At 41.3% G+C, this 13,428-nt stretch overlaps 1 protein-coding gene across 3 annotated transcripts in view; it reads left to right on the top strand.

The window, feature by feature from the left end:
* The window catches only part of MAP4K5 (mitogen-activated protein kinase kinase kinase kinase 5), an 87,536-nt gene that overhangs the window by 53,258 nt on the left and 20,850 nt on the right, over nt 1-13,428 (top strand). For 2 of the 3 annotated variants that reach the window (XM_067554743.1, XM_067554744.1), the window contains exons 12-22: nt 1,542-1,623; nt 2,311-2,427; nt 2,771-2,849; nt 4,407-4,465; nt 6,317-6,384; nt 9,377-9,421; nt 10,425-10,467; nt 11,607-11,817; nt 12,605-12,702; nt 12,854-12,895; nt 13,297-13,381. In XM_067554743.1, coding sequence (XP_067410844.1) covers nt 1,542-1,623; nt 2,311-2,427; nt 2,771-2,849; nt 4,407-4,465; nt 6,317-6,384; nt 9,377-9,421; nt 10,425-10,467; nt 11,607-11,817; nt 12,605-12,702; nt 12,854-12,895; nt 13,297-13,381 — 929 coding nt within the window. The remainder of the gene's footprint in view (nt 1-1,541; nt 1,624-2,310; nt 2,428-2,770; nt 2,850-4,406; nt 4,466-6,316; nt 6,385-9,376; nt 9,422-10,424; nt 10,468-11,606; nt 11,818-12,604; nt 12,703-12,853; nt 12,896-13,296; nt 13,382-13,428) is intronic. The other variant, XM_067554745.1, reaches the window with a different exon arrangement.

Below are 13,428 nucleotides of genomic sequence, written 5' to 3'. Positions count from 1 at the left end.
AGGGGATCAGGGCTAAATTTAGCATAGTGTATTAATTTTTAAATTGTTCTGACTTCTGCTGTCACTGAAAGATCCTCATTATTTGCTCAAACTGTGAAGTTTTTATTGGAACATAATTCTCACCTGATAAATCATACTTTAAAACAATCTGCCTCTAAAAATGGGACATTAATTGCATATTGCTCTATGGAATAAGAAAATGAGTGATGATGATGTGCATGGGTTTTCATCCCAGTGATCTGAAAGATGATTCCGCTGAGGATGAAGTGTTTTAGGCTGAGACATCTGCAGTATGTACCAGCAAGCAAGATATTTTTTGTAATTGATTTGATGTTATAGGAACCTAGAAACAAATGCAACAGAAAGGACTGAGGTCCAACAGTGCACGCTCCTCTCCAATAGCAGGAAACTGACTGTGTGGGGCAGGCCCATCTAATGCTAATTGATCGTCCTCTGCTGGTCCAAAGGAAAAGGAAAACTCTATCTGGGCCACTACTTGAGGAGAAAAAATCGCCTTCCAGAACACACACATGACAATTAGTTTGACCCTGGGCATGTGATCACGATAGCTAACCAATTAATTCCATTTATGTACTTAGAATGCTGCTGGTGACCAAGTAACTGTCCTTTTTTCCTTAAATCTTTGTGAGGGGGATTCCGCATTTATTGCTGTGTGCAGACACTTAAAATTGTTTTATCACCTGGAAAAAATGCTTTTGTGAATTGCACTCTTCACTAAGCTTTGCACACTCTACCCCCTCTTGAGATTTGTGCACATCCATATACTCTAGGCATTCTTGTCATAACTTAAAAGCACATCACAAATAAAACCCCATGTACAGTAGTACAGTTCAGTACAACCCACCTCCAGAAACAGATCATCAGCCCCCTACCGGTACAATTCCTTCTCGTTTTCAAATGACGGGGGGATAAGAGAAATTTTGCAACATGCCCTGAAAGTCAGCCAATTCAGGCTAATATATCTCTTGAAAGATATATTAAAATAAGCACACGAGCAAGAAAGACCAGTATAAATTGTCGGATGAGACTTTCAAAGAGATTTAACTTCACATCTTGCATTAATTTGAAAGGAAGAGATGTAGTTAAATCATCTGAAGTGCTTTGAAAAATCTCAGCCATGCATTAGAAAGGGGAGGCTGATGCTTTCTCCTGGTCTTACATCATTGTGCATTTTATTTTCCTCCTGGTGACATGAGACAATGAACTGTGCCAGACTTGCCTGGATTTTGTGGGTTTGCTGTATACCTAATTCACTATATTATTTTTATTTCTGTTACATAGTGCCATAAGAATTCAGTTATAATCTGGTATTGGGGCTGCTTTTTCGAAAGTGACAGTAGTATTAATCTGCTAGTTTACTCAGCAGCAGAATGGTATAAATCTGAAATGCCTTGGGATATTTGAGCAGGATTCTAAATCAGATGTTTTGCCGTTTATATAGCAGTTGCATTGAAAGTGATCACTATTTTTCCTTTTCAGAAATATTTAAAATCAAATATTCTTTGTCTTTTTATGTAAAGGTCATCGACATTCCATAATTTTGTCAAAATAGCACTTACAAAAAATCCAAAGAAGAGACCAACCGCAGAAAGGCTCCTTACTGTAAGTGTCTAAAGACAAGTCAGAACTTGTAACGTCACCACTAAATCTATTGTTTCACAAAGTAAAGAAGACATTAGTGCACCCAACAGGGGCTACATTGCACACTCTGATCGTACAAGTGTGCTTAATGGTGCAAACACAGCAAAAATGAAATTAGAATCTTATGGAATATACAAAAGTTTTATTTGGTGTCAGGATTTTATAAAGCTACCTAGCTATACTGCAAGATAAATTTTAAGTTTTAATGGTCCGAAGACTGGCATTTTGTAGTTGGGTGCCCCAGTTTGATAGAATGAACTGTTTAAATTGGTAACTGATCACTCCATCATGCAAATTTAGGCCTTGATTCAGAAAGCACTTACTCAAATGTTTAATTCTACTTTCCTAAAGACTCCCCTTGAACTCCATGGGACTTCTTACATGCATAAAGTTAAGCAAAATGCATCAATGTTTGTACAACTAGAGTCTTAATTTCTAATTGCAACTGACCCGTAATGCAGTCAGGCTAAAACTGATGCATGCAGAAGACTACTTGCTCAGGAGACATTAAACAGATTGCCTGAAGATTGCCAGTTATAAAGTTTTGCAAAACAAGGCTAATATTTTGCTGCTCATAAAGACAAGGTTAAAGATGTGCCTCATATTAAACGGACTGTAATGTGTTGGGGTTTGTTTTGTGATTTTCAGCATAGTTTTGTAGGACAGCCTGGTCTCTCGAGATCTCTAGCAGTCGAACTGTTGGACAGAGTAAATAATCCCGACAACCACACACATTACGGTGAAGCTGATGACGATGATTTTGAGGTGAGGATATATTTGTTCTTTTCCTGTTTTGAAAAGTTAATGTTTAAAAATCTTCTGTTTTCACTGTGTTAAGTTAGATTCTGACTTCAGATGGTGGTTGAAAAATTATTCTAGTCAGCTACACAGCAGTGCTGTAGAAACCAAGAGGCTTTGCCACAGAGTTGAGGTCAAGCTTGCTGTCAAATACAAGGGGCTTGTGTGCAGGCAATAGACGTGTCATGGTTAGGAAACAGACAGAGTGTGTGTGCCATTGTAATAGCTTTTTCCCCTTTAATTATGGTCTGAGATCTAAAGTGAAGGCAATGTAACTGAACTGTAATGTTTCTGCTTTTAACTCTTACAGCCTCACTCTGTTATTCGCCACACCATTCGCTCTACAAACAGGAATGCTAGAGCGGAAAGAACAGCGTCGGAGATAAATTGTAAGTTCTGCATGTACTTTTTCCCATTTTGTGGTGCTGGTTGATTTTTACTGATGCAGTCAGTAAAATGTCATTCTTTTATCACAAACCTTAGAGAGCCACTCTTACTCACACAGAAAAAAACTCAAACAAAAAAACCTCCACAATGTTTTTCCAAAACCAAAATGAAAAGTTGCATACTTTGCTGCTACTTCATTTCATATCTTTGCTGGATACAAACATTTACATGAAAACAGGGTATTGTTTCTTCTATAATCAGCCCCGTCCAGTGGGCCTCAAACTTTTTTGGTCTGCACCCCTTTGGGAGCCAGGGCTGGAGCAGAGCTGGAAGCAGAATGGGGCTATGTGTGGCTCCCTCCCCACCCCCTGTGAGGGCTGCCCCGGGCCCTCCCCGGCCCCTCCTGCCCTCCCCCTGAATGTTCCTCTGTGCCTCCCTACGGGGGTGCGCCCCACAGTTTGGAGACCACTGGTCTAATCTTTCTCTGCCATGGTGTTGTGCCAAACTCTGAATGTCTCCTGGCACCATCAAAAACAATAACTTGATAGAAGCATAGAACAGGAAGACCAAGCTGATTATACTAGGAGGAGCATGTTTTTACACCTAGAGAAGGCCCTACTTGAACTGCAGAATGATCGTCAAAAAAATTGCAGCTGGGTTGCGGACAAGCCATGGAAAATTGCGGAAAAGTAATAATGGCCCTTATTATTTGCGGTAATAAAGTCCATTATTACTTTTCCATGATTTTCTGCTGTCGGCCACCTGGGACTGAGAATGGGTGCTCCTGCTGTCGGCTGCTCGGGGCTGAGAGCAGGGGCTCCCTCTGTCAAAATTACGGTGGAAGCCTAATATTGTGGAATCCGCAATTTCTGCAGTTTCGTAAGTTAAGTAGGGCCTTACATATAGATGTCTTGGCTGTCACTGGTGAGGGAAAATATAGAAAAGTAGATGGCATTTTGGTGTCATTCTGATTTCGTGCAGTTTTTTACATTGATGGCCAGCTAAACCACATCCTGACCACTGGAGGGTGCTCCACTTCTTATGGTCACATCAGCTGTACTGACTTAGGGTGTATGAAGAGCTCAAAAGGAGTGCAAGTTCTAAAAAGGCCCTTACACTCCATGCAGTGTTGACATTCTACTCGGTCATTTTCAAAGGTGGGGGCGGAACTTGCTGAAATTTTGGAGCCCTTTGAAGCAGGATCTGGCTTTCTGTGTGTTTGGAGACGTGCCCAGGCAAACTAAATAATTATTATTTTTTTAGACTACTTTAAACAGGAATTCTTACTGCTATTTTCCATCAGTTTCCTTTTTTGTGGCTTGTTTCGTAACAAATACATTGCAAATGTAAGCATTTAGACATTGAAGACTTCCATGAAAACAAATGTTCGTGGCTCAGAGTTTAAAATTTTATGGGCAAGTTAAAACGAAGAAGCGCTGTGTAACACTGCAGTATGCACTTTGGTTTTTTTATCAGCGTGCTGTTTGCTTTAATAGACTGGCCATAAGAGGGTGTCAGTAGATGACAGGTTTTAAAGTTGAAAATGTGATGTTTTGCAGTTGACAAGCTGCAGTTTGAGCCTCCCTTACTGAAAGAAACAGAAGCTCGGGATGAAATGGTAGGATTTGTGTTTGGTTTTCCATCGTTTATTGTACTCACAATGTCCTCATTCTTCTATGCTTCAATTCTGTTAAGTAGTATGTATCCAAAGTACAAAAAGAGTCACGAGAAGATAACTATCAATTTTCAGATGGTCACCACATTCTGAAGAAATAAATTGCTCTCTGTGGTTCATATGAAGAGTCTTCCTCACTGAAAATTGAAACGCATCAATTCATTTAAGGATGTGAAGAGAGATTCTGAATTTGATTCCCCCCAGATCTCTCTCCTGCCCAATATTATTTTTTCCACTCTTTCTTGTTACTCAGGGCACAGCCATATTGCATGCAGGTATTTTTGCTCCATTGTGTGCCACTTGCTGTTTCTTTTAACTTTACCTGTTTACTCCAGATCAATTGTATGCCACCAGCCAACACACATTCTTCTGAATGAGAGTATGGCTGTGTACACAACAGGCCTCATCATTCATAAGTGCTGAGTACCAATAACTCCCATTCACTTCAGTCGGAGACATAGGTGCTCAGCACTTAGGAGAACCAGGATCCAGTTGTTTAAAGCCGTATTCCAGTTGGCCAGATGGGCCCTCTTCACAGGGCCGGATTAACTCACCTGTGGGCCCGGGGCTATTAGATTTTGTGGGGCCCCCCCGTTTACAAGTCTTTTTCCTAACTTAAAACAAAATTATCACAATTATGGCAGCGAGGCTATTAACGCTATACTAAACTGGCCTTTTAATTAACATAGAGCCGTTCTGTGGTTCCATTGCAGTAAATTACAAACGGGTGGGCAAACCTGTGACACGCATGCCACATAATGATTTTGAGCGGATTCACACTCGCGCTGGGCCCACATCATGTGGGAGAGGGGTGGGGGAGCGGCCGCTGCGCAGTGCTGCTTGGGGGGCCAGGAGCGGCTCCTGGCCAGGGCGCTGGGCCCATGGCCTGGGCGGGAGGGGAGGGGAAGAGTTGGCACGCCACATCCAAAAGGTTGCCGACCCCTGTTTTTGCAGGGCCCCCTTTAGCCCGAGGCCTTGGGCTGCAGCCCCTAAAGCCCCTGCGTTAATCCGGCCCTGTCTCTTCATGTCATATATCTGCACACTTCCCAGCTTGATATCTGTGCGGCTTAATCACTGAACAAAAAAATCTCTACGTTGATGGTGTTAACTGCATCTGTGAAGAGCAAGTTAGTGGGAAAGCAGCTGACCTGAGCCGATTACATAAAACGGCAGCAGCACACTATCATTTTGGAGGCAGGTTAATTGGATTCCTGAGGAAAACCTCAATTTTTAACAACTCTAAGGTCATTTGACTGAGTGCTGCACTAACAGCATTCGCCAGGCACTCCTCCACCAATCGCTGGGGAAAAGGAGTTGATGGGACTGGAAACCTGTTCAGGAGAATGCAGTGTGTGATGCCTGCTGTCGAGGGTGCCGGGGTAACAGTCCTCGGAGAGCTGTAGTTGGGGGAGTCACAACATGGTCTCATTCTGGGATCCTGGACCCCAACGGTAGCAGTGGTGTGTTACACCAGTACCCTCGGAGAAAAGCTTTCACCTTATCCAGTTTGTATCAGAAGGCTTTAATTTAAGTCATATTGAACCTAGGCTCTTCGCCATCTCCAGATGTTGTTTTCAGGCCCAAATTGAAGGAAGGTTGGATTTTTTCCTCCCAATAATCAGACTGTAAAATACACCTGGACTTTGAAACTTAAGTTCCTCTCTTTATGGGTCATTATTTTCTGAAGTTCTCTACCTTCCAAGTCCCCCAGGATGCTATGGAAATACGTGTATAGAGTATTTTCTTCCAATTAAATAAATAAATTAAAAGTTTTTGAAATTTCTGCTTCTTCAGATTGTGGCAGCAGGCGCAGACTTTGCTTCACACTGGAATCCGTTTGTTGATGGTGGAAGCAGCAGCAAGTACGTACATAGCTGAATAGCATTTTCATAGTTTTGATTGTGTGAACGGAGTGTTTCAAGGAAAACTGAATCGTGTTTAGAAAGAACTCAGAACCATGAAATCTGATGAATTCTAATTTTGTGTCCTTTGATAAAGTAAGACGGGTCAAAGTGTAAGTAAAAATGATTTGAACTTCACATTATATACAGTATCTCAGTGCAGTTCTTGCGATCCAGTTGGTCAGCTCCTCAGGGCAAGAATAATCACTTCTGTGCATCTTTGATCCCTTTGAAAGATGAATAGCGATTTTGGGGGGACACGTGAAAGCTCCCTGGTCAGTGATGGAACGTATAGCCTATGTAGAGTTATGTATTAACACACAATAACATATCCGGTTTTGTTTTACTTGCCTTTCAAAGGGTTCGGTTCAGGATTCTGCACTGGCCTTGCAACACGCTCTGCACTGTTTCGTAGTTGTGATGTCGCCATCTGTTGCAAGATGCGTGCAGAATGCTGATGAGGAGTCTTTGCTAGTTAGTAAAGGAGGAATTGACTTTCAAATACATGGGTTTTAAAAACTGTAGATATGTTTAGTTAAGTATTTGTGTTACATGTCCGTTATCGGAGCAGTGTATTCTGCAATATAGGCAGTTAGCGACTTGGGATTTAAAATGTTGGGGTGGTAAAAAGCTAACTTACTGTGGGTCAGAAATAACCTAGAAGTCAGTGAGCATAACTCTGTTGAAGCCAAGGCTGAATTTGCCCATGTAGCCGGAAAGGGCTTCCTGTTGCTGCATACTCCTGAACTGTTCTTTAAAGCTGAGCTTTGAAGTTACAACAAAAAGTAAGCAAGTTTGGTATTACTAGCCCAGTGGCCCCAATTAAGCAGGAAAGAGAGTATTTTAAAAATCATCTCTTCTGCAAGTTTACATTATGGCTAGGTTGAAAAATCACTCTCCCTTCTTTATTTGGAGGCAGTCAGTGCACAATATGCTTTTGTGTTTTAAATTTTGCAGATAACCTTTAGCATATAGCTCATTTTCAACATTGCAGTTCTGCAATCCAACTGGTCAAGTCATGCAAAGTATAATAAATCCATTGTGTTTTAAGGGTGCAACAGTTTATCCTTCAATTTATTTTCTGGGTTTTTTTTCTCTTCTTTGCTCCTTCAATAGTGAAAATTCAAGGTGGTTTTGTAGGCCCTGCCCGTCCTTCTCTCCCCAGCAACAGGAACAACTCCTTTTCCTCCCCTTTTTCTTGTTTTGCTTATGCGACACTGGCCAGCTAGAACTGGAAAGCCTAATGAGGATATTCTGTGGGCAGCTGGGATCTCCAGGATTGGGTAGTGGTAAGGGGAGGGCACTTCAGAAAGCTGGGAGTTCTGTGTCCTCGTCAGAATTACTCACGGATATGAATTTGATTCCTCTATGCTGTGGCTTTTTGTATGATCTGGGCTGTATATGCAAAACTGCATCAGAAACAGCTATGAACAGCTGTAACAAAGGCTATACATCAGTAAATGTATCCATATTTATGATACTTCTGACTGTAGGGAGGCAGTCATAAAGTCACAGGACAGTGAGTTTCTCTGGCGTTCTCTTGGAATTCAGTTCCTGCTCAGAAGAGTAAACAGGAAATGCTTAGCCCTTCTGAGCCATGGAATTCTGGATAGTGTCATAGTGGTAAAGAAAAGGCTGGCTTAAGAAATGGGGTGGGCTGCTTTTCTGTGGTGTGGCCCATGCCAGAGATAACACTGATTTATATGCTGACTTGGGTTCGCTTTATGTAAAAGAGAAAAATGCCATTTGTATTCATGGGAGATTGAAAAAGTATCAAACCAGTTTGATCTGTAACTGTCTAAAAAGGAATATTTTATGCACTGTTTTCAGTATTCCCGTGAGTGATTTTTTTACCAGTGCTCACATCTGGTAATGACTTCGGGGTAATTGATCCCCCCTGTCGTGTCTGGAGAAGCAGCCACAGCTTCATTAGCAGCTGTTCTGGGATCACTCAGAAGCAGCAGCTCAACGGGAAAGTGATCAGTGTGCACACTGTCGTGTTTTTATTAATATCCTTTTGTTCTTCACTAGTTATGTAAATGGATCCTGTTTTCTTCTTCTCCTGTTAACATGGCATTTCATTACAAAACATACTCATTAGTGGGGATGTTAGAGAACTAGGCACACAGAAAGATGGATCCTGGGATATTGTTGTCTGTCCACCATTTGAAGTTTTAAATGCCACCACGTTCAATCAAAAACAAACAAACTCGTAGCACTTCCCTGTGGTAACTGTATCTTTCCAATGGACTCGGTGATTGCCAGCCTGTTCACCTAGTCTTGCAGACATCTACATCTGATTATAAAAAAAAAAAAAACCCTCTGACTCTCACCTCCAGAATTTGTAATAGTAAAAGCCTGTCCTTCCCTGAGCTCACTGACATAACTGAGCTTAGTTAATCACAAGAGGCCGTCACCAAAATAGTTCTCTCCCTAAGTGCATGAGCAGGATTACCCTTGGTGGACTTTTAAGCAACCGAATGTTTACAATGTAGTGTTATTTAGAACCATATTTGGGAAATAAACTGGAGTTACCACTCTGTAACATTGGCTAGAAAGTTGTTGATTTTCAGAAATCTAAAAGTTGGGTTAAAAATCTGACTTTTCTGCACTTTTCTGTTGACCCTGCCGTGCGTTTGAAACAGAAAGCTATTTAACGTTGTAACAGGAAAACAGTCTGTAAGAATCTTTATTTCTGTTGTTTGTCTGCCCAACCATAAGAGAACATAAATAACTATTCCTTTAGGAGGAAAAGAACGTACAAAATGAAACAAGGTCTTAACACAATGGATTAAGAGCAGGGTACTTCTGTGTTAGTAATGGAGTGGGGGGTACTGTCAAATGTCAAATGGTGATAATGTCAAAGTGAACTGCATCAGTAATCGAATGTTGACTGTACTGATCTTCATACAACTGAGAGTGGACCGCTTATTTTTATGAACATTTTACCTAGGGGACCATTTACAAAATTTGGCGATGGCAGTGAAGATGTTGAAGAGTGAGTGAACCTCCTTAATTTTCAGTTGTATTTATTCTCTTTAGCTCTTTCTTTAAGCGGTTACAGTTCTGGCAAAATCACTTTTCTTAAAATGTTGTATTTATCCCACACGACATTGAGGGATTAGTAGCGCTCCTAAATTTAATAAACCCTTCACTGTGTATCTGAGCATCAAGAGAACATATGAAAGCTATATATAGACAGAAGAACCACCCTTTCTTCTCCCACTCATAATATTTTATTGGAGTGGGTTTTTTAAAGGGATTTAAACTTCTGGGTTTTTTAAGGGGATTTTGTGTGTTGAGAATGAGAAGATAATCTAACTATGATGATCCAGGCCTCGTACAGACAGCTGATGTAACAAGGTCCCTACTGAGTTCTGCCAGTGCACTTTCCCCCGCCCTACAACACCTCAGCTATTTCAATACTTAATCATTCTTGAGCATCCCTGAACTATGGCCCGTGGGCCGCATCCGGCCCACCAACACATTTTGACCGGCTCTCTCCCGGCTCCGCCTTCTCCCCCTCCACCACTTGACATGGGCCCAGCACACCATTCCTGGCCCCATTTCTTGTTGTTTTTGCTGTATACAAACTAACACGGCTACCCCTCTGGAACTTTTCTTCATTGTTGGGAGAGGTTTTGTAGAGTAACAAATAAATAATTAGAAATAAGGGAATGAGGAATAGCTCCCTTAACATTTGTTTAATCTTGCTAATTTCAAATAGTCTTCACTGCACAAGTGTCTTTAACATTACATTATGAAACTACATAATTTAATTAAAAAGTAAACCACCTCTAACAAATATTAATCTGCTTTTCTGCTCCTCCTTGTGTTATATGTCTGCTTTAACCCATTTTTGTGTCAAGCTGTGAAAAGACAATCTGTTCTATGCACATAGCTCGTCTTATTTTTACAGGCTTCATGTTTTCAACAGAACCTATCTGTGTGTTTCATGCTTGCATAAATAACTGAGATGCTACTGCACCTTTTTGTTTTAGATCAACCCTAAAGCGAGCAGGGCCACCACCACTACCTCCTAAGGTAAGTTTGTGCCAGTATCCTTTCTTCAGGTGCTTCAGAGGGAATGAGCAGAATGGGTAATCATCAAGTGATGCATCTTGTCGGCCATTCCCAGTCTCTGGCAAACAGCAAGCCCTGCCTAGCCTGGCTAATAGCTGTTGATGGACCCCTATCCTCCATGAACTTACCTAGTGGTTTTATGAACCCTGTTATAGTCTTGGCCTTCACAACATCCTCTGGCAAGGAGTTCCACAGGTTGACTGTGCATTGTGTGAAGAAAGACTTCCTTTTGTTCGTTTTAAACCTGCTGCCTATTAATTTCATTTGGTGACGCTTAGTTTTTGTGTTACGAGGAGGAGTAAATAACACTTCTTTATTTACTTTCTCCATACCAGTCATGATTTTATAGACCTCTATCATATCCCCTCTTAGTCATCTCTTTTCCAAGCTGAAAAGTCCCAGTTTTATTAATCTCTTCCCAGATGGAAGCTCTCCATACCCCTCATCATTTTTGTTGCCCTTTTCTGTACCGTTTCCAATTCCAATATATCTTTTTGAGATGGGCCGACCAGATCTGCATGCAGTATTCAAGATGTGGGTTTACCAAGGATTTATACAGAGGCCATATAATATTTTCTGTCTTATTATCTATCCCTTTCCTAATGACTCCCAGCATTCTGTTGGCTTTTTTGACTGCCCTTGCACATTAAGTGGTGTATCCTTCAGTCTGATGTTTTCTATCTGCTCATAAGTTTAGAAGTTAATTTACTAACAGCTGGGGTGAAACACAGCTATTGGACGTCACATGATGGGCCAAATTTTGCACTGACCTGAGCCCTGTACAGTCCTTTTGAACCTCATGGGATTACATGGGTTGTCATTGGGCCCTATATGGTATGTTTGTTAAAGTGGCTTTTGCAAAGACATGGCATATGTCTGGCATGTCCTGTTGACCATTTTTCTTTCTGCCACTATGCCATTATTTTTCAAAATCCATCAGGAAAGGAATAATTCTCATAATAGATTATCCTGCTGTCAATGTTCTTTGTTAGACTGGTGATACGCTTTCTACATAAAAGCTAGCGCGTAATCATTGTATGCCTCTAAATATCAGTGTTCACTTTACTGTATCAAAGCTCCACCTATTTGATTTGTTACAGCCAAGGATAAACCATTACCCCGAGGACAGCCTGGCGGATGATGAGAAGTCTCAGACAATAAAACACTTCCCAGATGCACAGAACAGAGCGCTGCCAGCTCATAGGAGACAGAGTATTCCAGCTTGTGGTCCTCAGACTGAGCCGTCTCCCATTGGTCTGAGTAGCAGTCTCAGCAGCCCTGGACTGCTTACAGCTAGATACAGTGACCTGGGTAAATGATCTACACTAGATTGTTGGCAGAACTGGTGTAACTGTGTTTGGTCCCAGGATATGAGAGACAAGGTAGGGGAGGTAGTCTCTTTAACTGGGCCAACTTCTCTTGATGGAAGGGGCAAGCTTTCAAGCCGCACAGAGCTCTGTGTCAGGTCTGTGTAGCTTGGAAGCTTGTACCTTTCACCAACAGACATTAGTGTAATGAAAGATATCACTTCATTCACCTTGTCTCTCTGCATTACGTTTTCAGAAAGTGACTTGGTTCCCGTTAAAAGAAATACATTTGGGAGCCAACTTGACTTTAAGCAAAATATGATTGTAATAGAAGTTGTTCCTCAAGTGTGACTTTCCTTCTCACGTGTGCTGGGGTTTCTGTGTGCCCTGGAGGTTCCTACCCTAATGGCTTAAGTCAGGGGCCTTCCTTCTAGCACAGAGATGCTGAATGGAATCCCTTTTGGAGCCAGTCGGTACCATCCCTATGTTGGCCCAACATGCTCCCTTCCACCAGTCTAAGTGTGTTGCAACGGCAAAGGACGTGGGTTTCTCTCCATAGCAACGAGCCTTACCACTGGGCAGTGGGACATGCTCCTTTTCCACAACTCTCCCTGCAATGGTTCAGGTGGGTGAGATGAATGTACGATAACTTCAGAGCTGTGCCCCCCTCTTCTCTAGGATTAATGATCTCTGACGCAGAGAAGAGAACAGGCATCTAGGCAGCAAAATTATTTGTATTTAATTGGTGATCAAATGTGCATTAAAATGTCTGTGGGTTTTGTTTTTTTAAGGAAATGGGGATAGTATGCTGAAACTCATTGAGGAAAACGCAGAAGGTTCTGGACAAGGCCCCCAGCTGCCGCGTAAAAAAGACAAGAGAGACTTTCCAGTAAGTATTTGGTCCTATATCTCTCTTAAATATTGATTAATTACGTGATTTTACTACCTAGTTAGCTTATATAAATTACATACACTAGTTTAAAACTCTACATCACATGTTCATGTGCGACTCAATTTACAACATACCTCTTTCCCCACAGAAGCCAGCAATCAATGGTTTACCGCCGACGCCAAAGGTGCTGGTAAGAAATCTCATTTAAAATAGGACTAACTGGTAGCACGCTTTTATTTATCCATCTGCTTATTTTGCCTTTATATTACTAGTAACTTGTTTATTACTAAAAGAATTCAGTGTTGCTGTCAGTGTAACAGGCACTAAAAATCTTCCATGTTATTTTCAATCTGGATCTACGGTCTTCAGTAGGAATTCAGCAGAACAAAGACATCTGAGAGGATGTACCATAGTGTTCTTGGGGAAGATGAAGGGTTTTTGCATGAAGTGATATTAAAATAGGTCTGTGTGATTGAAGAAAGGAAGGCTGTAATGTGTGCACATGTCTGACATGTAATTAAATAGGTGACTAAAAGATAAAACTCTATACATTGCAAACTTGTTTTAGGTTTAAATTTCGGTTTCTTTTAGATGGGAGCATGTTTTTCGAAAGTTTTTGATGGTTGCCCTCTGAAGATTAATTGTGCAACATCATGGATACATCCTGATACTAAAGGTAGGCTCGCTTTGTCCTTTGTATTTTAAATCCTGCTACACAACCAG

This window comes from Emydura macquarii, unplaced genomic scaffold, assembly GCF_026122565.2.
Source record: "Emydura macquarii macquarii isolate MOO-44397 ecotype Brisbane River unplaced genomic scaffold, CSIRO-AGI_Emac_v2 contig_1551, whole genome shotgun sequence".
NCBI classification, from domain to species: Eukaryota; Metazoa; Chordata; order Testudines; family Chelidae; genus Emydura; species Emydura macquarii.
This window is presented reverse-complemented; position numbering and strand designations above follow the sequence as displayed.